This window comes from Rhopalosiphum maidis, chromosome 1, assembly GCF_003676215.2.
Source record: "Rhopalosiphum maidis isolate BTI-1 chromosome 1, ASM367621v3, whole genome shotgun sequence".
Taxonomy (NCBI): domain Eukaryota; kingdom Metazoa; phylum Arthropoda; class Insecta; order Hemiptera; family Aphididae; genus Rhopalosiphum; species Rhopalosiphum maidis.
The window spans coordinates 83,499,801-83,524,927 of NC_040877.1; the positions used below are offsets into that span (position 1 = coordinate 83,499,801).

Sequence of the window (25,127 nt, forward strand, 5' to 3'; positions counted from 1 at the left end):
CATATTATCATACATTCATACAATCATACGCAATGTCATAGATCCACCAAGTGTTTTTCTACACATTTCTATTTGACCTGACAAAAAACATTGTTTCAGAAATGAAATCTATGAGAAGCGAATGTGATAACGAGTTTAAAAAAATATTCCTACAAACAAAGGTTAAAAAAATTACCCAAATATATGTTAAGTATATACTAGTGATTGATATAAGCATTAAAAAAAAAAAAAAAATAGGTAATGACTGTTAAAATGGATATTGAGTTGACAGTCAAATGGTTGAATAAAAGACAAACAAATTGAGCAAATCCATTGTTTGATCAAAAAATGAATGCAGAAACCTACTATAAAATAACTGTTTTTATACCAAATGTTGATTATTTCATAACTGAATTGGAAAATAGATTTTTGGCACACTCAGACATTTTCAAAGGTAGTATAATAATATAATATTATGTAGTCTATTATAAAAGATGTTAGGTATTATGTGTAAATAATAGCGTAGTGTTATTTAGTAATATTAACAAATATTATTATTATTTATTAGTGTATTTGAAATTATTTTACATTTTTAGGGTTTGAGAGTTTTTTTTCTTCTAATAAAATTTTAACTGAAGTTGAAGAAACTTAATTTAAGAAATTAGTTAAATTTTACCAAGCAGAATGTGGAAAACTTAGACATTTTACTGGTTGAGCTAAAGTTGTGGAGGCACAAACTAAACAGATCATCTAATAATGTACCAAAATCAGCTCTTCAAGCGCTTATTGAATTGTATGTACATTGCCTGTATCCACTACAACACCTGAGCGGATGTTTTCATCCCTTAAAAGAATAAAAACATACTTAAGAAATATCATGTCTAAAGTAAGACTAAAAATCATTAACTTTTTATTCATTGTCATAAAACGATTGTCATTACATTTTCATAATAATTAATTAATAATCATTATTTGTTATTAAACAGGATCGATTGAATGAATTAACTATGTTGGCTGTCCACAAAAACATACATATTGACACAGAAGAGATAATAAACGAGTTAGCCAAAAAACTTAGGAAATTGGATTTTATCTTATAAATAATAGAGTTTATGGAAATTAAATTTTTGTATTAATCTAACTGTGTATATAATTATGTTTTAAAAAAAATAACTGTTAGGGGAGTGTGGGGGGCAAAGCACCCCACTTTATGTTTATCCAATTAATTAAATATCCCCCCCAGAACCAAATCATAACTACGCCACTGCTGACAAATACAATACACATTCACACACAGTTATTAACTGTAAGGCCTCTTGCCAATACACGCCATGTAAGAGCGGCAGTTAATTGTACATATTAAACATCAACATACCACCTATACTACCGAACTCCGTAAGACTACGACACAGTCACCTATTAATTATTACCATAATACTTAAAAGTTACACACACACACACACACACACACACACACACACATATATATATATATAATATATATAAGTATTAATTGTTATAAGTATTTAATAGGTAATAAAATAATAATAACTATCATCGAATCCGTGGTTATTTAAATATAGGAATTTTAGTTCTTATATCTCTATTTACTCTCGACTACGATAATTATATTCACAGGGTCCTACAACTCTCTTTGGATATCTTTTACTTAACTGGTCGCTTCTCTGACCACATTACACACGATTATATAATATTTATCCATAATATATATCATAGACCATAGTAAGTAGGTACATAAAATGTATTTTAAACTCATTAAAGTTTAAAATCTGACTAATTTAAATAGTTTATAATTCACATGTAAATAGTAAAGCCTACTTAACGTTACTACATATCCATATTATATTCAAAATATTAATTATAATATACCTATTTTACAATTGCCTAGTTTTAACAAAACCAGATTCAAGTAGTATAATTATATTCAAAAAAAATAATCCAAGATATTTATCATCAATTTATTTAGTAAAATTAAATTTTTTTCTCCAATTTCGGCATTATAATGTACTAGCTGAATTACCCGACTTCGCCCGTGTGTAGTTTTTGCTTTTTCAAAACTAAATTCTTAAATCAACACACATTGTTGTGTTTTAAAGACGAAAAAAAATTATTTTATAATTTATATAATTGAGCATTGAGCTAGTCGGTGACAGGTGTTTAACGCCTCTGAACAATTCATATCTACACGCTGATAAGATAACACACACAAAAAAAGCTCAGGTTACAGGTAGCTGGAAACCCTCGGGACGCCGTGCCGTACCGTATTCCCATTATCGGCCGATTGCTATAATAAAATTTAATTCTTTATTCTGAATAGTGATATTAGTTTTAAAATTATGTTTGTTTTTTTTTAAATAATTGTTTCATTCATTTATTTAATTATTTTTGAGACTCGTTGCCTTTGAAACAGTAAAATTAAAGTATAGTACAGTTAAAAGTTCATTAATTTTTAATTTTTATACTTATTGAGGCTTGAAAATGTAATACAAAATTTCTCATACGTTTTGATTTCTGGGTATTTAAAATTATATTTATTTTGATAGAGATCCTACTGAATTTCGTGTCTATATTTATTTATATTAGATTTATCTGTTATTAACTTATTGATTTAATACGTTGATAACATTAAATAATATAATTGCTACATTAATACATTTTCAATTATTTATCATTGAATTCAAATTTATCATATATTCTGATATTCATATCCATTACAGTGACCTACCTAATTAAGAGGAATAGTCGAGTATTTCTCGATTTTATTTTTGTTTAAGAGGCCGCAACAACCGCATGTGTTGTCTCCGTCTTACAAGTACGTAACATAGAAAATCTATGCTCAGCAGATCACGTTTAGTTCCGTTAGTTTAAAAATAAGAGTGAATCGACCTATTATGAAACTTGATCGTAAGAATATTATCTGTGTTTGTATGTTGGTTTTTTACGATTATTAAGTTTTTAAGTGAGTTATGATCATATTTAATTTACGCTATGTTATATACGCATAACTTGCTAAAAAATTGAACTATCATAAAAAACCAACATACAAACACAGATAATTTTCTTGCTAACAAGTATCATTATAGGTCAATTCACTCTAATTTTTAAACTGACGGAGCTAAACGTGATCTGCTGAGCGTAAATTTGCTATGTTACGTACTTGTAAGACAGAGACAACACATGCGGGTGTGAGTGTGTGACGCCCTCTTAATAATTGAGTTTAATGATTATTACAATTTAACTACAATACTTAAACAACAATTTTGTTTTAATATAAAAAAAAAATTTATAAAAATTAAATATTAAATATTAAATTATTATGATAATTACAATCTTAATACATAGGCAATACCTACCTTACTGAATCAATTGGTGATAACTTCAATCAACAAACAACTTTTTAATATGTAGTGAAACAAATTGTCAAGAAAATATACACATAACAAGAAACATCTTCAAATGTATTGCCAAAATGACAATAAACTACAACTTTCAAAACTTTTAAAATAATTTAAATATAGGTATGTTGTATTCCTTGTTACTTAGAATTTTTGCCAATAAAATCAAATATAACGTTATCTAAGAACTGTGATTGTCTGACTTTAAAACTTTCAACGCAAATTATTATTAATTTGAACAGTAAAAACTTTGGATCTATAAAGAAAATAATCATGAGACATTTGTTTTTATTATTAAACTTGGAACCAGTGCAAAAAAAGTAATAGCTAAAATATTGTTTATTAACATTACTTATTATTATCATAAGAAAATAATAATAAATATGTACAAAGTTAAATAAACTGTGAACAATAAAAAATACTTAACATAATTCAAGGAAATATTGTGTCAACTGCACTATATGATTAAGTTTGAGTAGTATACTAATATAACATATATAATATTAATACCTATAGGTGTATTTTTGTAATAGGTACACAAGTATACAAATACAACCAAGTCTTTATTAATATATGAATGTAATAATGTATATGTAATTATGTATGCAATTATTCGTACATTTCACAAATATCTATCACATACATATTAATATGACAATCAAAATATCATCATTTTTCGGTTCTAATAAGAAGGGAAATTTTACTATAATATATTTTTGTTAGCGTTAGCGTTCTTGCAACGTCGTGCTATTTTGGAGCAGACATTTTTTGAAATTTTTATCACTGAGGGTGATGATTTCTGGTAACAAATTTTAATTAGTTGATACTTTAGAAGGTTAAAACTATTCCCAATAATTTTCTTAATAATAGGGAAAAACTATTAAAATTCACGTGAAAACGTCGTGATGCACTCTAACGCATTTTGGACTTGTACAAAAGTCTACTTAAAGTATATATATATACGACCTCATCGATTGGTTCACATTTTACGTTTTTTCTACAATAACTATAAAAGTAAAATAATAATTACAATTTTCAAATTTTTATTTTTGTAATTAATGTTTGCAGAATTAAGGAAAGTACAATAAAAAATGTGATAAAGTAGACTTCATGTAAAAAGACAAATCCGTTTAAATAATTCTTATCATTACATTAGATCAATCTGTCAGTTAACGTGAGCTAAGTCATATCCGAGTGAGTACCTACACCGCAGTGGATTTCGAACAAATTTATACACGCTAGGCATGCCCAATAGCTGCATGAATTACTATCTCATGAGGCGGCCGTCTCGTGCAAAAATGGGGGTAGGTATCCCGCAATGACTTCAGTCTCCAGGACACATACGGCTAGACTAGTCTATAATTTATACTCCCGTAGCTACACGTAACGATATACCTAAGTAAATATTATAGGTACATATTACCCTACGTTATATGATATTGAGAAATCAAATTGTTTAAAATGTGAGAAAAAACTGGTGGCCGGGTACTTATTAAAGGTAGCTGCTTCGTAGGAAAAAAGTTCACGCCACCATATATTATAACTATGTTACTTGAAGATTACAAGCATAACGGATTACTATAACTGAACTTGAAACGTTGAATGAATAATTTAAAATTTTGTATTAATGAAATCTTTTATAATTTTATTGTGTTAGTTATTAACGTAACGGAAGTAACGTGCTATTTTATTAATAACGCGTTGTGTAATTTAGTTAAAATTCTTTCCTTTCCGACTAACGACAATGAAATGGAAACTACTTTAATAAATAATCCTCTATAACGCGTTACCGTCTTGATTTGTTAACGACGAGTCAAAAACTGGTAAATCGTTTACCTAAAATACTTGTCACACTAACACACTGCGTACCTACCCGATATGCAATGAAAACTTCAAAACACGACTAATAAAACACAAATTACAATCCCTATTTTATACACAAAGGATAAATTGTAATATAAAAGAGAAACACAGGTATATAATGGATATGTAATGAATACTATATTAATATAATATACTAATCTTCCACTAATACGGATATAATAATATATATTTTATAATATAATTATAACTTGTTGTAAAACAAAAGATAATTACATAAATACGGGGAGGAATGGCAGGATACTTATGTATGAGCCAACTACCTATTAGAATTAGACATTGGTATTTGGTCTTGTTCTACTCACTGGTGCAAGTCATTGTTACAAATTAGAAACATTTTAAAACTGCCATGATATTAATTACATTTTTTTTTAGGAATTATTGTTTTTTTTTTTTAATAATCAGAGCTTTAACATTAAAATGATTTAACGTTTAACTTTATAACTTCCTATAAATTATTATAAATTGTACGGCATAATCCAAATGCTAACCCATATTTAAAAAATTAAAGCAACGTTAATAAACAGCAGGCACAATCATCTGTTAACTTAATAGATGATTCTAACGCTGAATAAATTGTCTATTAGTAGGTAATATAATAATAGTCAGTGCCGGTGAGAAGGTGGAGCAGGAAGTGCTAGAGCCCCGGGTCCGGTACCTCCAATAGGGCCAGTGTCACCTTTTTTTTACAATATTATTTTATAATCATTTGCCGTAGCATAAGATATTATTTTAGAAAATTGTATCTACATATTAATTCTAAATTAATCTATTGTATGCGATCAAATACTATCTCAAGAAGCTAAAGATATAATTGGTTTTTATTTTTGTTTATATTTAGTGTTTGTATTTATTTTTTTCCCAAAATGATTTTAACTAAACCAAATTAGGTATCTACTATATTATATTATTATGTATTTATGACTTTAATATTTATATATTATAAAACTTGAATATTTGTATTATACTAAATTATGTACAAGATGTATTTTTATCATGTCAAATAAATAAGTGTAAGTAAAGGAGGCCCGGAATCGATCAGCCACGGGGCCCGTTAAACTTCTCCCGGCCCCGGTAATAGTAGGGTACTATTGTATAATCATTATAGTAGGTACTAGTAATCGCTTATAAGCAGGTGAACATTTCAACAATAATAAATTATTAAAAATCATCATGATAATAATAGTAATGCTACTATCATAAACGAAACTTGACATTTGTATAAGGGTACGACAAAATATTTTTTATTTGTTGATTTTAATAAAATATTTTAAAAACATAGGTATTATTATTTCTTAATTATGACTTATTAAAAATTACACTAGCCACCAGGTAGAAAAAATTAATATTATACATGCCATATTCATATGTATTATTATTGTAAAGAATTGTGAAAATAGATATTTATCGTTTGTCATTACATTTTGAGAAAACAATCACATTAAAGCTCTTTTATTATATTTTTTTAATAACATTTTTTATACAATAAATTATTATAAAGTACCCCATTTCTATCAATTCTGAGGCTAATAACTTGTCAGCATTAGATCAGGCCATGGCATGACTGACCCAACCTGAATTTTCACCCATGATTATTATTGTCTACTATAAGTATTCCATAATAGTAATGAGTTGATACTTGATAGAGATAGTCGTGTATAGCTTTAGTTAATAAATCAATATGTTGATAATCATATTGTTAGTGTTTAATGTGACCACACTACTACTCTGAGTTAGTCGATGACGAATATAATATGCAATAGGGTTAACCAAATATTTTACTTTTATGTTTACATTACTAAATACCAATCATTTATGAAGATTTTTTCATGTATAATAAATATTAAATTCATAGAGTAACAATCAATATCATAGAACAAATGTTAAAAAAGTTTATTAACTTATCGTAATTGTAATTGTCACAGTTCCAATTTTATTCAAAATTGAAATTAATACATTTTTGTTACATTGTACATAATATTGTATTAACATATTTATAGTAGGTAAATAATCACATTTTATTTCAAGGAATTACTAACACCTACTTATAAGTTATCATTATTATCTATACATCATATGTATTATTAAAAGCAGTTCAAATCAATTTTTATTGGAATATCTCTGATTAATAGGGTTATCCGGTGATTTCATCCATTCTTTGTTCATTAGTTGTTTTACTTGAGAAAGACGCATAGATGGATTTTCATTACGTAATCTTGGTAAATTTTCTGCTTCAAAAGCAGTATATGCTGCTTTTAGTCTTTTTTCCGGATGTTTATCCAACAACTTTTGAGTAGGACTGTAACAATAAAATAATATATAAAATTAAAACAAATAAATTAATAACTATTGTACTATAGTTGAGGACAGTTACAATGGATCTTAAAAGACTATTAAGCATATTGTCCATTGCAACCAATTTCGATAAGAACAACTTATGAGAAACTTTATAACATTTTCAAGGTTTTTAACATAGAAAAACAATTTTTATCATACTTGTATTAAATTTTAAATTAGATTGCTGATATATGGTTGTCAAAGGTGTTCAATTTTAAACGGTTTGGTGGCAAGCGATAACAAAAAGTACTAATTTTAGATCATCAAACTGAAGGTTTAAAATTTAAAACTATTTCAGTTTATATTGTTAGAAAATAATAAAAATCAATAAAATGTAAATAGGCCTCACAAGCAAAAATAAACCAAGCTTATGAAGTGTTAAAAGTTTTTCACTATAACCTTTATAACTATACAATGTACACATTATAAGTTGTTGAAAAGGGATTATAAATACTGATATAGATAAATATATAGTATAGTATGGTATAGTCAGGACCAGAGACAAATTCTACAACACCAAAATTTCCATTTTAAATTAATATGTAGTAGTATTCTACTATTATACAAATTCATAACAATCATTACTCAAATCAACAGTATATTCTCTAAAAATAATCTATTTATTTACTTCAGCATATTAAGAGCCTCATCAACTGTTCGTGCTTCTTCATCATGCATAGTCAAACGATTCAAGTTTTCTTCTATTGAACTTTCTTCATCCATTGTTGGTTGTACCTTATGAGTTGATGGAGTATCCAGTTCTTTCTAAAATGTTTGAACTATTGAGTAAATGTAACATAATATATTATGATGATTTAAAACATGTATTACCATAAGTTGATGCCTAGTGATTTTTTGGTTTATTTGCGTTGTCTTAATTTCACTGAGCTCAGTTTCCAGTAATAATTGGGCTTCTCGTTTTTTTTCTAATTGATCAATCTTTTTTTTCTCCTTTTCCTCCTAAAATGTTTTACACAAATATATTATAAACATATTTAAAAGGTATAGGTATATAAACAATTGCAATATTGCTAGTTAAATTATTATAAACAGATATAATTAATTATTAAATAACTATAAAAAAATATATTTATATCACTGCAATAATATTAATCTTAAACAAAATATATACTTGTAAGTCACTTTTTTAAACGAAAATAATATTAAGTGCAAGTTGAAAAAAATGTAATTTAATAATGTCACACTCTTATTTTTAATTGTGAATTTATAACTAATATCTATAAAAATATATTACATTATATTATATTTCCTATGATAAAATAAGTAAATGTATCAATATTGTATACAGTTAATGAATAAGAAAGTTTTCTATTGCTACCTCATTAATATTATTTATTTTGAAGATCTTTATTTTTAAAATAATATAACTTGCCTTTCTTTTTTGTTTTTTGATAGAATTCTTGTCATCATCTTTCCAAAATTCATCTTCTATTGCCTTTTTTTTTTTAGCATCTGCTTCCTGCTTAATAGCATCTTTTCGAGCTTTGGCTTCCATAGCTTTTGAATTCATGCCAACAAACTTCTTGGGCATTTTGAATATACCTACTATTAATCAGAAAAATATAAATAAAAAAAAATTAATTTTATTATTTTTTTATATATAATAAAATGTATAAGAATATTTTGAGTATTGATATAACTTACATTTTGGAAATTCAATTACTAACTATAAGTTGCTTGAACTTAGCCTAATTAATGGGAAATAACCGTAATAACAAATAATTTGCAATAGATATAAATAATAATATGATAATCTTATAGTTTTTATCAAATAATCTAATAAAATGTACAGTATAATATATTATTATAAATATAAATAATATTATTTTAAATCATAAGACATAAATCATCTCTCATTCATTAAATACAAAATTAGATACTAATCTTGATTATTGTTTAATTCAGATCTAAAAATTATTTGCTATTGAATTGTGCTCTTGGTAAAGTGAATAGTGATTACTGTCGACTGATGTTTGATTGACAGATTAGAGAATAGTGATTACTGCATAAGTGTAAGCATAACCACAACCACATTATACTTCTTGTAATGATAAGTAAGGTGTATAAGACCATAATATAGTCCTTTTAATTATATGCAAAAGGTAGTATTGTCCATACTCCATAGACATTATATAACATGGTAATTATTTTAATAAATTTAATAAATTTTTTTATTTTTGTCCATCTACAATTTACATAAAACTACGTAAGACAAGACAAGTGGTTAGTAGATTTAAATTTTAATCCACCTTGAATGACTATTTTGAAACCCCCTGATGTGATAACACATTACCCTTTGATCAGATGAATGATAATATTAAATTGAATATTATCTATGTACCTACGTAAATAAAGTTATAAATACGTAATACCATTGAGTATAATTATTCATACTAAATATATAGATATATAGATATATTCAATGGTAATACTGACCACTGACCAGTGAACTATAAATGCAGAAGAGTAAACATTATAGTTGTACCATTCGCTATCGTTGTTAACAAGTCCAAACGTTTCCTATTTTGATAGTTGATAGGCAGGTGTAATAGGTATTATATTTCCTGATCTTGGCAATTGTCATCTTGGTGTCGATTATAACAAGATTTCAATTTATTTTATAGTAAAATAATTTTTAAAATGATTTTAAGTAACGTCTTAAGATACTCAAAGAACCTCGGCTCTAAGGTAATTAATTAAAAACCATTGTCTTCTTGAACTAATTTTTTTTTTTTCAATATTTAGGTCAATGGACATAGGTTACAAAGCACATTAATAATTGCCGAACACGACAATGAGAAACTTGCAGCCGTAACACGTAATGCCTTAACAGCTGCAAAGCAACTTGGTGGTGAAGTATCTGTTCTTGTAGCTGGCACCAAAATCGGATCGGTATGTATAAATATAATGTTTTAACATTTGAATAGTTTTCAATATTTCTTACTTTTTTGCTTAAATGAAAAAAATAATAAAATTGCATTTGAACCTAATAAAAATGTATAGGTATTTAGGTGTATTAAATTAAAATATAGTAGTAATTATAGTCAAGGTTAAATCCATAGTATTGTCATTTAATTTAATATTTCATAAATAAATATTTGTTTGCAAATTGAGATATTAATTATAGGTGTTTAATAAAATTTTTATGAATAAAAAGTATTCCAAGAATATTAGGTAATTGGAAAAAATAGTTACTGATTAGGACAAACTCTATTTTGTCAGTTGGTTAATAAATGTATTCACTATGAACTTAAATACTAATTCACTATGCATACTCAACAATTTATTTATAATTTGTATTTATACATTTTTAATTTTATTACCAATGAACCAATTATTTTTTATTATACATTTATGATATTTTTACTCAATACTCCGATAATTAGGCCTAGTATCAAGTATAAGAATCAAGGTTTTCTTAGGTTTCATTAGCTTTAATATTTAATAAAGTTTCAGGCAAATCATAAATTTATTAATGGTTTATAAATATTCTCAACTTATGGTATCAGTGGTAGGTAGTATAGTTGTAATCGTGATTTAAAAACATTGTATAATGCAGTGGTTTTCAGCCTTTTTGGATTCACGGATCCTTTTGATTTTGAAATAAAATATACGACTCCCTTACCAACATTCAAAATAATCAAATTTACATTATTTAATCTAACTTTATTTAATGATGAAATAAACATGTAATTATTAATAATAGGAAACATTTGTAAACGATAATAATAATTTTAATATTTAGTGAGACGGCTGTGTTTGTTTTTGTTGCATAATATTATCAAATCATGGCGTCATTTTTAAAGCGTGATTCTCATTTCCAGAATTTTGGAATTAACAATAAGTTGTAATAAGTGTTCCATGAATAACAATTTGACAGATTCAATCAAGTTTTAATTTTTTTTAATTTTTAGTGCAGTCTTTGATAATAACCAATGACGCCCCTGAGAGCTGTGACACACAAGTTGAAAATTACTGATATAATGTGTTTCTATAAAAACTATGATAAATCAATAAATATATTATTTATAGAAATCAGGAGTAAAAAAAATATATGTATACATTTAAAAATATTGTTGGCATCAACTAATTTAAATTTTTGTATAACTTCAAAATACTTTTTCAGTTTTAAAAATTGTATTACTAAATCTTCATCATGATAATAAATTTATAACTACAAATTATTAAATATTACTAACAAAAAAATAATAAAACAATCAAATTCAAGTATGATAAAAAAAAATTATAGTATGTAAAATATTGTTATTTATATATTTACTTATTCTCAATGAATATTTATTATTTACACAAACAGGTGGTAGAAGAAGTTACCAAAGTATCTGGTGTGACTAAAGTACTTAAAGCAGAAGGTGAAGAATTCAAAGGATTTCTGCCAGAAGTTCTAGCTCCACTAATATTAGCTACTCAAAAAAGAATTAATGCTACTCATGTATTAGCTGGATCCAGTGCTCAGAGCAAATCACTTTTACCCAGAGTGGCTGCATTATTAGATGTATCTCCAGTTACTGATGTTATTGACATTAAATCTCCTGATACATTTGTACGAACCATTTATGCAGGTATAAATTTTATTTAATATGGTTTTCGGTTTGAATAAATTTTTTAATACTTTAAGAACAATTGATGGTACTCTGTCTAAGCGAAGAGTACAGGTTTTGTGTACATCTCCACATGGTACCCTGATTACTAGAATCTATCTCAATGGTTGGGGGTTAAGTGTAGATACACAGAATCAGTGTATTCTTTCATTGAATAGAGTACAGTAACATCTTTTTTGATTTATTATTTAATAATTTAATTTTTTTTAAGGAAATGCTATATTGACCTTGAAGTCACTAGATGCTGTCAAAGTACTCACTGTACGTAGTACCAGTTTTGAAGCTGCTGCCGATGGGGGCTCTGGTTCTGTTGAAGATGCAGTACCTGCAGGTAGCTATGAAAAAGGTTCAGGCTCAGAATGGATTAGCCAAGAACTGACTAAAAATGATCGACCCGATTTGGCTTCTGCAAAAATAGTTGTGTCTGGAGGTATAATAAATATAATTCATAAAACATATTAGGTATAATTGTTTTACATATTTTCCATATTTATAAAGGACGTGGTGTCAAGTCTGCTGAAAATTTTAAAATGATCTATGATCTTGCTGACAAAATGGGAGCAGGTGTTGGAGCTTCTCGAGCAGCTGTAGATGCCGGTTTTGTTCCAAATGACATGCAAATTGGACAAACAGGAAAAATTGTTGCTCCGGTTAGTGACAATAATATTTTTGTAAAAGTTTAAACGAAGGTTGAACAATAGTATAATACATTTAATTACAGGAATTATACTTGGCCATTGGCATTTCTGGTGCCATTCAACATTTAGCTGGTATGAAAGATTCTAAAACAATTGCTGCCATAAATAAAGATCCCGATGCACCAATTTTCCAAGTATCAGATTATGGACTAGTTGCTGATTTGTTCAAGGCTGTTCCCGAAATGATTGAAAAAATAAAATAATAAGAATTAAATTTTATATTTATCATTTTTATTGGATAATAATGATTACGTGAGAGAATATTTGTGGTTCTATATTTTTATTAGTTTTAAGACCATTCATTGTTTTTTAATATATACATTTATTTTTTTAGTATATTTGCAAAAATTTAAATATAAAAGCGTTACTCAATATTTGTTTAAAGTAATTATTATTTTCAATGGTTTAACTTTATTAGATTATTGAAGAAAACAAATGTAATACATGTTGCTACAGATCATAATTGTGTACACTTGTCTAAAAAAAAATAATAAAAATTGAGTACAATTTGCATATAAATATATTATAAGGGCTTAGGTGACAATGTCTTACTTTATAACATAATAAATTCCTTAGCATCACGTGTCCAGTGAGCAATATAATTTTAGTTATATTCTAATATTTTATAATATTAGTATTAAAGTTAAATTTCAAACTTCAAATATTAAATAATTAAAATTATTTAATTTCTGAATGTATCACACAGATGACAGATGGTGGAGACATGCATCTAATTTCAGTACAAATATATTTTTCTATAATAAGTAATATCAGTTTAATCAGTAAAACAATACTGAATACAGTCGAAATATAACATTTTTTATTTTTTAATGCCGAGTTCACTGTGTAACTTGTCTTTAATGCAGTTCATACATAACATATTAATATATTTAATGTTTTATTGAGCATGACAAAATGTATTTTCATGATCCAAGGTTCAAAATTCCTAACCATGTTATACAATATATTTAAGCCATGCCATGATGTACAGATAACTCATTATTTATGTTTGTATGTTTTAATAGTTGGCCGCACTGATTATAGACAACAGTCGTTGATACGCTATATCAGACGCAGTGCCGAAGTATTTTAAATTTCCTTAGTCATTGCTCGTTTTGTATATTATCGTGAATTCGTAAAATAGACTGCAAATCGAATATTTTTGTTGTTTCATACTGATCTTTGTTCATTATTTTTTAAATTTCAACCAACAATTCAAAAATATGTCTGGTGGCTACGATAGAGCAATTACGGTATTCTCGCCGGATGGTCATCTTTTGCAAGTAGAATACGCACAAGAAGCGGTACATAAAGGATGTACAGCCATTGGTGTACTAGGCAAGGATTGCGTTGTGCTCGGTGTTGAAAAGAAGTCTATAGCTATGCTCCAAGAAGAACGCACTGTACGCAAGATTTGCCCTCTGGATTCGCACATAGTAATGGCATTTGCTGGACTGACAGCGGATGCTCGTGTAATCATCAACCGGGCACAGATGGAATGTCAGTCACAGTACTTGACTCTTGGTGAAACTGTAACGACTGAATATATCACACGCTTCGTGGCATCCATCAAGCAGAAATACACACAGAGCAACGGTCGCCGTCCATTTGGCATATCGTGTCTGATTGCTGGTTTTAACAATAATGGCACGCCACATCTGTTCCAGACCGAACCATCTGGTATCTATTACGAATGGAAGGCAAATGCCACTGGAAGAAATTCAAAATTGGTTAAAGAATTCTTACAGGTATAACAAATTATTTATTTAGAGTTGATTAAGTAGTATGAATCATACTTACTACTGTTTTACTATACTATACCTAATATATGATTTTTTACATTAGATAACTTTTGCTTAGAGATTTAATTGTAATAGGTACATTTATTTGTTTTAAAATATATATTTATATATTTTCCTTGTTATAGGATAACTATAATGATGAAGCTGTAAGTACTGAACAAGGTACTATCAAATTGGCAGTCAGAGCATTACTGGAAGTAGTTCAATCTGGTCAAAAAAACATTGAATTGGTAGTGTTAAAAAATAATGAAAAGATGAAGATGTTAGACCCAGCATCACTTGAGGAAATGGTTAATGTTATAGAAGCAGAAAAAGAAGCTTTGGAGAAAGAAAAAAACAAACAAAAAGATAAACAATAAAATTATTTAATTATTATGTCCAGGGAATTTGAATAAATCATTTCTAATTTGAGTATAAATGATATTTTTTTTATTATGTACCTATATTTTGTATTAATAATTATTATTTTATTAATAATTTAATAGAATAAAAGGCTAGGTACATTTTGTTTATTATTATTCTTTTTTTTTTTTTATTGAAGAATAGGTACCATATTTTATTTTTATTTCTTTGGATCTATCTTTATCTTTAGCACTGTGGTTTTATTGTCATATTTACTTTTTAAATTGTAAAGAATTGTATTGATTCTCAAATTTCCAATTTGTTATTTTATAAATCTTAGGCATACCTGCTTATATTTATGCCATATATAACTATTGGGTGTTTGATTAATGAATTTTCTAGTATTCAATTTTAGATTTTCCTTATTTCAACTATACATTTTTGAAATTAAATTTATGTTTCATAAACAAATGCAAAGCACAAAAGTTCATATTATCTATATAATACTATACGTGTAGAAAAAATATAAACATTTCAGTAATAAATGTTTATATAACAGGTGAATTGATCTAGTATAGTGGTCTGCAGATTTAAAGCTAATTATCTATCTACATATTATACAAATCATATACATTTATTATTTCATCACTTATTTTCGCATTTATTAAATGATTATTGAACATTTATTAATTAATAAACAACACATTTATAAGTACAATAAAAATTTAAATTTCTTTCCATTAAAAATTTCAATGAAATATCGTGATGGTTAACTAACTTTTATCATTGTTAATAAGATGAGAATGTAATAGTTGAGATATAGTACAGTTTATTCTTCAAAGCTTCTTATTAAATTTGACATGTGACCAAATATATTCTACAACCTTATTATTTAACAATACTATGTGGTTTTCATTTATTTTAGATAATTGTTGGAAGTACTACTTTTTCAATTATTGGAATAAGTATAGCCACTATCTAGACATTTAACAATCAAACTAACATTTTTCTATAATACTATAATTTTCTTGACAGATGTCATATTCTAAGCTTAAAAGCTTTTCCATTTGTTAGTCATAATTTATGTTAATACAAATAAGGAAAATATTATCAGCAAACTATTATCGTTGTCCAATGTAGATCATTCAACTATTTGTAATCGATCATAAATTATAATTCAAGACTATGGCATAAAAACAGATTAGAATATGTGATTTTAATCAATAATCAGTATATAACTGTTGTTTCTTAGACTCTAAGTCCTACGGAATATCATTGGCTCAAAAACTATTCCTGGGAACCTAAAAATTAGAAAGTGACTACATAACATTAGTATGGAGTTGAAACATAGCCTTTAAAAAAGTTAAAGAACAAAGAATACCTTGAGCTTTGATTCTTATACAAGTGAACAGGTATGAAAAAAGATTGACAGGAAATATCTTAATAATGAAGAAGACTTCAGATTGAGAAAAATTTATAATCGAAGTGGAAGAGCTGAAGCTGAGTATGAAGAGATAAAAAGCTGGTGGAGCCAAATAGTCAATAATGGGAAACATTAGAAGATATAGAGATGATTGATGATATGCATATTTAATGGTATGGTTTTAACTGGTAAAAATCAAAGGTGAAAGAAGATATAATGTATAAACATGTTTGAGTCTATAATAACAACAATAAACATAATGTCTCATCCAAGTGGCTAGATGAACAAAACATATATAATTATTAATCTGTTCAATAAATACATAGGAAAAGGATTGATTTTATGCTATTGATAATGCTCGATAATTTTATCATTACCATTTACCATTAACAATTTATTGTATTAATTAATTGTCATAAATTTAACAAACAAATACAGTTTCCTTTGATATTATTTTTGAATTGATACTTGAATATTCTTTTATTAGATTCTCATGATTAAGAATATGAACTATGGATTGTACTGCAGTATGTCTAAATGTGTTATTTTTTTAAAATACATTTTAACCAATCTACAACATAGTGCATAGTACTAGGAAAATAAAAAATAAAAATTACAGTTTTATTATTAAAAAAAAACCTCTAAATATATTTCATTTAATTATACAATACTTCTATTAAACTGTTATAATATAATGTACAATAATAAAAATTATGTATATAACTTAAAACAAAAGTGTTATATTTACAATGTATATTTTTTAAATAAACTGCGCAAAAGAGAAAAAGGGAAAAATTTGTAGCAGTGGTATAAGTGAAAATGGTGGTTAATTAAAAGAATATAATGGTATCACCATTAACTCTTTATACGTATATTTATATAGAATTTCATGTATTATGTAAATATGTATATGTACATATACATATTTATATTTGTATAAAATATTTATTTTTTTTGTAGACAATAAAATAACAAATTATTTAGAAATATTCGTACTTAAATTATAAAAAATTCCACACACTTACATCAGTATAAAGTAAATAATACTATTATAAACATACAATATTATATACAATTTTGTATACATGATATGGACAAAATAAAACAAACTTTCAATGGACTAATATTTGAAGTTGACCACTGGTATTTGGCTCAATGTTATTCTTATTATGATATTCATATATATATATATATATATATATGGTAGTCAGCTACAAATTGAATTGAGAATATCCCTTTGGAAGTTTATTTAGTTATCCAGTTTTGAAAAAAAAAACAAAATACAATAAAAAATAAATTTACAACTACAGAAGGATTTGATATATTTTTGAAAATGATATGTGTCAAAATAAATATATTTGTATTAATTTTGAACTTCATAGAGATTTAAGGCTAAAGAATGTAAAGTTTCCAAATAAATTTAAATTCTTATAATTTATTTTTTATGGCACTAAGCTAACCTAAGTACATACTTCATTGAAATGAGCACGACAGAGGTAGCTTGGAGGTTGTAATTGTAATAATGATCAATGATAGAAGATAATAAACTATATTAAAATGATAACTTGGTGTAGTGTAAAAAGCAATGTGGTTAAAATTGTAAAAAAAAAACCAGTGTTTAAAATAATACCAATTTATGATTTTTTGAAAAAGGTTAAAAGTATACTTAAGTTATTAATAAACTTGATATGAGATTCTTATTGTATTTGTATAGACTACATAAATCAAAGAATCTATAATATTAAACATACAACAACAGATATCCAGTATCATGAAAATTATGATAATAGTTTCTAATATACATAAAACCATGTAATACTACCACAGATGGTGTTGATAATACCTTACAGGCAGATATTAAACAAATTTAGCTTATAACATACATTTGAGTAATTTGGGACAACTGCAGGACAAACTATTATCCTTAATAAATTTATTTGACATATAAGACAATTTTAAACTTATTCAAAATTTGTGTTGAACATATTAAGGTCTTCAAATGAAGCAGCAGCTGCACTTTGATCGAGCATCTGCATCATCATATCAGAAAGCTCTTGTGGATGGCCACTATGTGGATGTGGTGGTACATTATTTGCCACAGCTGTGGCCCCAGTTGCTCCAGCTTGCCAACCCCACATTCCTTTAAAAAAATCATTTAAATGTTTTTATTATTCTATTTAAATTAAAATTATTATAAATTGTAACAGAATGTTTTAAGTCAATTATTAGAAAAAATTACTGATTGATAATATTTGCATTTTATATAAAAGAGTATTAAATAATAATTTAAAATATTTTAATAATTTAATCTTTATATTTTACCAGGAGATGCAGTTGCTGGTGATGGATTGTGATACGTTGTTTGTCTTGCACCACCACTTAATTGTGTGTATGTTGGACCTGATGGTGAACGAGATGGACTCATTTCTTGATTATATTGGTAACCTTCAGTGACCGGCTAAATTAATAGTAAATAGATTGATAGATTAAAATATTAAAAAACAAATATCATATTATAATTTTTTTTTAAATGTTCTTATATCTTTACTTGGCGCAATGTCCATGCTGTTTGTGCAGGTGTTGGACTTGACTTTGTAAGGCGATTAATTAATGGTGATTGAACTTGACTTTGAGTACCTTGATTAGGTGAATGATAGCTAATGGGTGATGCATTTGTTTCATATGTATTAAATACATTTTGAGCGCTATTTGGTCTTTGCGCTGTATTATTGGCTGTTTTAAAAATAAAAACATAAAAATAGTTTTAAAGAAATTGAAATTGAGACTAAAACACTAACGTATCATATGTTGACTAGCTGTCGGAGCAGCAGTAATCATTGCATGAGCTTGATATGGTGGTGCTGCTACATGATCCCTTCTTTGAACTGTATAATCTAATCCAGGTGCCTGTTGTTGATAAACAGGTTCAGTAGACGGGTTACTGATATTTACTCCACTTTCTGATGGTGAGTGCATTGAGGATCTAATACAAAACAAATATACAAAATTGTGATAAAGACACATCATTAAATAAAGCGAGAACTTACTTAGCTGTTGAATTGTTGCACACAATATACTCAATATCATCAGTATATGGATTTAAAAACGCAAATGCATTTGTTCTTAGCCAAATCCAGTCATGATTTTTACCTCGAAACCGATACATCACAGACATCATTTGGCCTTTCATTTTAAGAACTGAAACATTATTAAATAACAATTAAAAAACATCATATTTATCAAGGTTGCCAAATAGAAATGTACCTTGTTCAAAACTTTCTTTCATATGAGTTTGGTCTTCAGGATGGAAAAACTCGTAACAAGTTTTGCTTAAAAGGTCTTGTGGCTTATAGCCAAGTATATGTGTAACACGTTGATCAACAAATGTAAATTTACCATCCATAGAATGTCTAGAAATGAATTCTAAAAAAAAAGTTTTTGATAAATATTTAAAAGATATTAAAAATATTTTAAATTAATTTTATTTTTACCAGCATTACTATTAGACCCGGCTAAATCAGTAGTATTAGGAGTGGAAGTAACTTGCAACCGACCAATAGCAACTAAACAACAATGAGTACCATCTTCTTCAACAGCTCGCTCAATTTGAACGCCTAAATATATAACATTTTATATAAATATTTAATCTTAAAAATTCTAGATGGAGGGATTTTTGACTATTATTGGTAAGTGTCATCGAGGTGATTAGACGACAGATCGACATCATACCAGATAATGGATGATCAAACTGACCAGATGGAGGCCAGTTCTTAATGTAGCCAGTGCAGTGGATGACGGCAAATTCATTACCATCACGAGTTGGTCCTAACGTATTACGCTGTTTGAGACGTTGATGTAAATTATGTCCAGATATACTGGACATCATACCACCACTATTACCGATTTTCATTCGACAAATGAATCCACGTCGAGAACCCATACACAGTCTCATTGAAGCTATACAATACACCAAATTTTAATGTGATTATAGAAATTAAATATTGTATAGAATAACAACTAATAATATTTATATTTGACTTACATTGATGACCTTCTTTTTTCACTGTACCGGTTTTTAGATCTAATATACGCCCTGAATTTTGTGGTTCCTGTGTGGATAGTTGTTCTCGTACCTTTTCTACGTCTTCAGGATGTAAATGGTCAAACATACTTGTCCCTAACCAGTCATTCTAAGAATATAACATTAATAATTATTATTATTTAACCTGTTTTAAAGTATATAAATAGTAAATTCATACTTGTGAGTAATTTAATACTGGTGCAACAGAGTCAGAAACATATATAACTCTACCAGTATCACATGTAACAACAAATAAAAAACCATCAGCTGCTTCCAATATTAAATGTTTTAGCTCTTGATCCGTCAGAAAGCTAGGTTTGTAGGTGCCATCATTGTTTGTGTTACCTGTTCCTAAAATTTATATAAAAAGTTAAAATTTTATTTTGGAAAAGTATTTTTCACAAATGTATCCCATTCTTGCTTTTCAAGAGTAAACAATAAATAAATATATTATAATCTCTACAAGTAAAACTTAACTAGTCAAAAAATATGAGATTATTAAAAACAGAAATTGACTTTAAACCAGCGATTATATAATTAAGAAATATATCGTGGTATTTCAATAACAAAGAACATTTATTTAATTATTTAAGTATATATTATAATTATATAATACAATGTTACAATATTGTACTATAAGAGATCATAATTGTCATTAAACACCAAGTCATAACTGAATCATTTATAGTTGTAAACCTTATGTAAATATATTAATTTTATTTTGGTGAATTGGTTAATTTATGGAACATTAAAATCTTTAGTTTAATAAATTATAAATTATAAGTTTTATGCTTTAAATCAGACATAAAATTGGCAATGCGCAATAGAAAAAAAACATTGTCATTCACATCTCGCCCGTAAAATAAAATAAAAGTACGTCAAAAACCGAAGGGTGAAACAGGAAATTGACAATGGACGTGACAATAAACAATAGAGCCATACCGCCAGCGGGCAGACATAACGCTTAACCTGGTGAATATTAAATATTATTATTATTATTATTATTATTATACATTATTTCTAGCATAATAGTAATAATAATATATAACTGGCTTTGACTTGACCGGGTTCCAAACAAACGTATATGCCACCTATAATGCGACAATACTCATTCTCGTCATCCGCATACCGTCCATTTGAATACAATTGGTTTTGTACTCGGTATAAGAGGTAACCGTTATTATGACAAAAACGATGGTCTAAAGAGAAAAGAAAAATATCTATGTACCTACCTAAGGTATTGAGTGAAAAAATAATCATTGACCACTAAAAAGCTATAAACACGGTCATAAAACTGTTTTATTGTAACTACTTATAATATGGTTATTTCCCTAACTCTTTTACTTCTACACATTATTAGCGGAGGAAAAAAAATATAAATTTAAATCATTTAACACAGATAATGTTTACATAACAATTTGTTATATTCAAATAAATAATAATAGCAATTAAGTTTGTATACCAATATACGTATAGTAATAAAGGATTAATCAATTAACAAGTTTTGTTGAAATTGTAAATATTTTCTAAAGGAACAATATATTATATATATAATATAACATATATATTGGAGAAAACATATACTTCGTTCGACATTTTTCGAAGTCATAAACTATTATAGGCACTTGTAATAATACCAGTAGAGTTGCCGGAGACCAAATAATACATTAGGTAGGTACTTGGGTTAAAAACTAAGTCTTAAGTTAACAAATTCAACAATTTATTTTATTATTTGTATGCTATTGCACCGTGACGATTAACGCTGATGAAAAGTAAAAACTGCAAACAGAGCATATACGCATAAACTATTATTATAGTTGTATAACTTATCGGATACCTTATACAGTAAAAAAATTGTTTTCACTATACGGCAAAAATAATTTCCTAATACCTACACACATACAATATTAACAAACAGTTAATGTAGCGTATGAATAATAAATAATTGGAATAGAAAAATTCAAAAAATCACGCACAGAGAACAGGAAAAAGAAGATGTAATTGAATTCATGGCGGTCTTGTACGCAATTCAGGGTATTAGATAGACTACGATAGAGCACACTCACATAAACATTGTCCTGTGCGGAAGGAAATAAATGAAAAGGGAAACACGCATCCTGCGACAAAGCATTTTTGTTGTCCAAAATGAATTTGCGAGTTCTCACGCGCCCTTTCAGCGATGTTATTATCTAGAAGGATAGTAGTAGATATAGACAACGTGTGTATGCACTATGCAAGTGTTATTTGATACTTCCTATTGAGGTGTTGAGGATTAAACCACTCTGGGAATTAAATAAATAAAAAAAAAAAATAAATATCAGTAACATCTTAAACATGATTATAGAAATTTAAAAGTGCGTTAATAATTATATAGTCTAAATGTCTAATAAAATCAATTTGATAAAATAAAATTATTAATAATTAATTCAATTTAAACGTTTATGAAAAGTTAAAGGTAAATATTAATAAAGAAGTCGCCGAATAATTTGTTATTTTGTTAATCATCATTAATAAAATAGTAAGTTATTAAAATAATAAAATAACATATCATTAAGTTGCGCAAAGTATAAGCATTATGTAGATTTTAGTCTATTCGATTTTAATTTAGGAAATGTATGTATTTTATGATATTTATACATGAATACGATTCATGTGTGTGTGGTTCTATTAGTTTTAATATATCTGACTAGAAACAAAGAGATTCCGTCCATCCACATAAAAACATCAAATCATTAAAAGTAAAATAAATAGAATTATTATTGTCAAAACAAATGTATGGAGCTTACTTTAGGTACACTTTACGGATTGGTTTACGTGTTGACACTTTTTTTTTAGAATTTTTACAATCTAATAATTATAAGCACAAATCATGTTTAATGGTTAATGAAACAAGATAAATAAGTTACATTTTAGAGATTGAAGGCTTGAGAGGAGCTATTCAGTGATGGATTTTGTGACATGCAAAGGGGGAGGTTATTATAGTAGTTCACGATACTAAGTTCGTTTTAAGAAAAGGAAACAAGGAATACAAGGATGGACAATTCTGAGATCAAGGGGTTGTGATAGTAGTGGAGATTGGAGCGTAGGCATTTGTAGAATGTCCTGGCAACTTCATGTACTGTTGGGATTAACTATACGTATAATTTAAAATTAACATTCGTATCAAAACTCCACAACACATTCATTTGAATATCTAATCGAATTAAGATATTTATTATCTAAAATATATAGTTGGTATTTTGTGACTAGGTTTTTACTAATGTTTGGAAACATTTGTTTTAATCATAACATTTATATTTTAAATACGTACCCCTGAGACTTTTCATATGGTTAACAGCCATTCGAAGTATGGTGAGTTTGTCTGGTTTCCGGGCTAGCGACTGACATGCCGGCACCATGTCCGAGAGTTCGGTGATGTATGCTGTCATCTTGTTCCGCCGTCGCCTCTCAATTTCGCAATGATTCTCCCTACAGTGATTTCACATGGAAAAGGAAAAGAAAAATCGCAAGATATACATAAATCGTCATAAAATCCCATTCTTAATACTATCAATAAGTATAGAAAAACATTTTTGTAGTTCAATTATTATTACAATAAATGGAAATGTATAACAATTAACTAATTTAATACAGGTAAGTCATGGTTTTATTAAGAAAAATAAACCTGATATATAACATTTAACAATGGAAATATATATTATTCAATGTTAAAATAAATTTTAACTTAATTACAAGTGTTAATAAATATATACTAGGTAATTAATAAAATATATATAATAATATGATAGTTTAAACGTTTAAAGAGTGAATTAATTATTATCATAATTTATGGTTTCTTACTACTTTTATATACCTATCTATTATTACTAATTATCTAGAACAGATTAAATCATAGTGAATTGTATACAATAAATTTATATGATATAACTATATCTTACATACCTAATAAGACCCCAACTGTTTTTATATCATCTTAACAATCTTGCATAGATATGATATTATAATATTAGAAAGCGATAAGTTTGGTATTTTTAAAGATAATAATAAAATATTAAATAAAATTATAAAATACTACCATTTATTAAAGCATAAATTATTGAATAAAATGATGTTTACAAATATAATAATATACGTCTTATTGAATTATGCAATTAAATATTAACATTGTGTTTATGTACAAAAAAATATAATAAAACATTAAATTTATAGAACTGAAAAATATCAAAATAAAAGTAATAAAATACAGTAGATGATCTTTACCTAATGTGTTTAGCTTTACATTTTAAATAAACCATTTTGCATTTATCTTTGATTAATTGTATTAATATATTATACAAGTATAAATGTATTTTTAGTTAATGAAAAATTTTACTGTTAACTCAAATTTATAACATTTTCTCAAAATATGTTGAAATTACTGCATAGTTTAAACTATATCTAACTTTCTAAGTATATCCGATTCAGAAAAATTATCAAGTGTATGACGTTATTAAGTTACCGGTAACGTTTCTACGTAACCATACCAAAA

General features: G+C 26.9%; 5 protein-coding genes across 9 annotated transcripts in view; 3 read left to right on the top strand and 2 right to left on the bottom strand.

Moving 5' to 3' along the window:
* Positions 1 to 775: 775 nt before the first annotated feature.
* LOC113559281 lies at positions 776 to 1,079 on the top strand (the record flags this gene model as incomplete). Its single annotated transcript, XM_026964946.1, has 2 exons — positions 776 to 865; positions 966 to 1,079. Coding segments are annotated over 2 exons (204 nt in total), but the record flags the coding sequence as incomplete, so codon positions are not given.
* Positions 1,080 to 7,183: 6,104 nt separating this feature from the next.
* LOC113555763 (coiled-coil domain-containing protein 124) lies at positions 7,184 to 9,429 on the bottom strand. Its single transcript, XM_026960290.2, has 5 exons — positions 9,279 to 9,429; positions 9,007 to 9,179; positions 8,445 to 8,573; positions 8,242 to 8,378; positions 7,184 to 7,575 (listed from the first exon to the last, which is right to left on the bottom strand). The coding sequence occupies exons 2-5, from the start codon at positions 9,163 to 9,165 to the stop codon at positions 7,377 to 7,379; spliced, it is 624 nt and encodes a 207-aa protein (XP_026816091.1). The 5' UTR covers positions 9,166 to 9,179; positions 9,279 to 9,429; the 3' UTR covers positions 7,184 to 7,376.
* A 560-nt stretch (positions 9,430 to 9,989) lies between these two features.
* On the top strand, positions 9,990 to 13,284 carry LOC113555762 (electron transfer flavoprotein subunit alpha, mitochondrial). Its single transcript, XM_026960289.2, has 6 exons — positions 9,990 to 10,322; positions 10,380 to 10,526; positions 11,950 to 12,214; positions 12,465 to 12,683; positions 12,752 to 12,903; positions 12,975 to 13,284. The coding sequence occupies exons 1-6, from the start codon at positions 10,275 to 10,277 to the stop codon at positions 13,152 to 13,154; spliced, it is 1,011 nt and encodes a 336-aa protein (XP_026816090.1). The 5' UTR covers positions 9,990 to 10,274; the 3' UTR covers positions 13,155 to 13,284.
* Positions 13,285 to 14,033: 749 nt separating this feature from the next.
* Positions 14,034 to 15,171, top strand: LOC113556783 (proteasome subunit alpha type-7-1-like). Its single transcript, XM_026961930.1, has 2 exons — positions 14,034 to 14,699; positions 14,879 to 15,171. Exons 1-2 carry the CDS (start codon positions 14,175 to 14,177, stop codon positions 15,110 to 15,112), a joined length of 759 nt encoding a protein of 252 aa, XP_026817731.1. The 5' UTR covers positions 14,034 to 14,174; the 3' UTR covers positions 15,113 to 15,171.
* A 2,519-nt stretch (positions 15,172 to 17,690) lies between these two features.
* The window catches only part of LOC113555788 (aryl hydrocarbon receptor nuclear translocator homolog), a 33,856-nt gene continuing 26,419 nt past the window's right edge, over positions 17,691 to 25,127 (bottom strand). For 2 of the 5 annotated variants that reach the window (XM_026960328.2, XM_026960325.2), the window contains 11 exons: positions 23,910 to 24,067; positions 20,778 to 20,950; positions 20,561 to 20,708; positions 20,248 to 20,475; positions 20,010 to 20,132; positions 19,783 to 19,941; positions 19,566 to 19,716; positions 19,317 to 19,501; positions 19,067 to 19,251; positions 18,841 to 18,976; positions 18,480 to 18,658 (listed from right to left, as the gene is read on the bottom strand). In XM_026960328.2, coding sequence (XP_026816129.1) covers positions 18,480 to 18,658; positions 18,841 to 18,976; positions 19,067 to 19,251; positions 19,317 to 19,501; positions 19,566 to 19,716; positions 19,783 to 19,941; positions 20,010 to 20,132; positions 20,248 to 20,475; positions 20,561 to 20,708; positions 20,778 to 20,950; positions 23,910 to 24,067 — 1,825 coding nt within the window. Of the gene's footprint in view, positions 18,659 to 18,840; positions 18,977 to 19,066; positions 19,252 to 19,316; positions 19,502 to 19,565; positions 19,717 to 19,782; positions 19,942 to 20,009; positions 20,133 to 20,247; positions 20,476 to 20,560; positions 20,709 to 20,777; positions 20,951 to 23,909; positions 24,071 to 25,127 lie in introns of all 5 variants that reach the window. The other 3 variants (XM_026960326.2, XM_026960324.2, XM_026960327.2) reach the window with 3 other exon arrangements.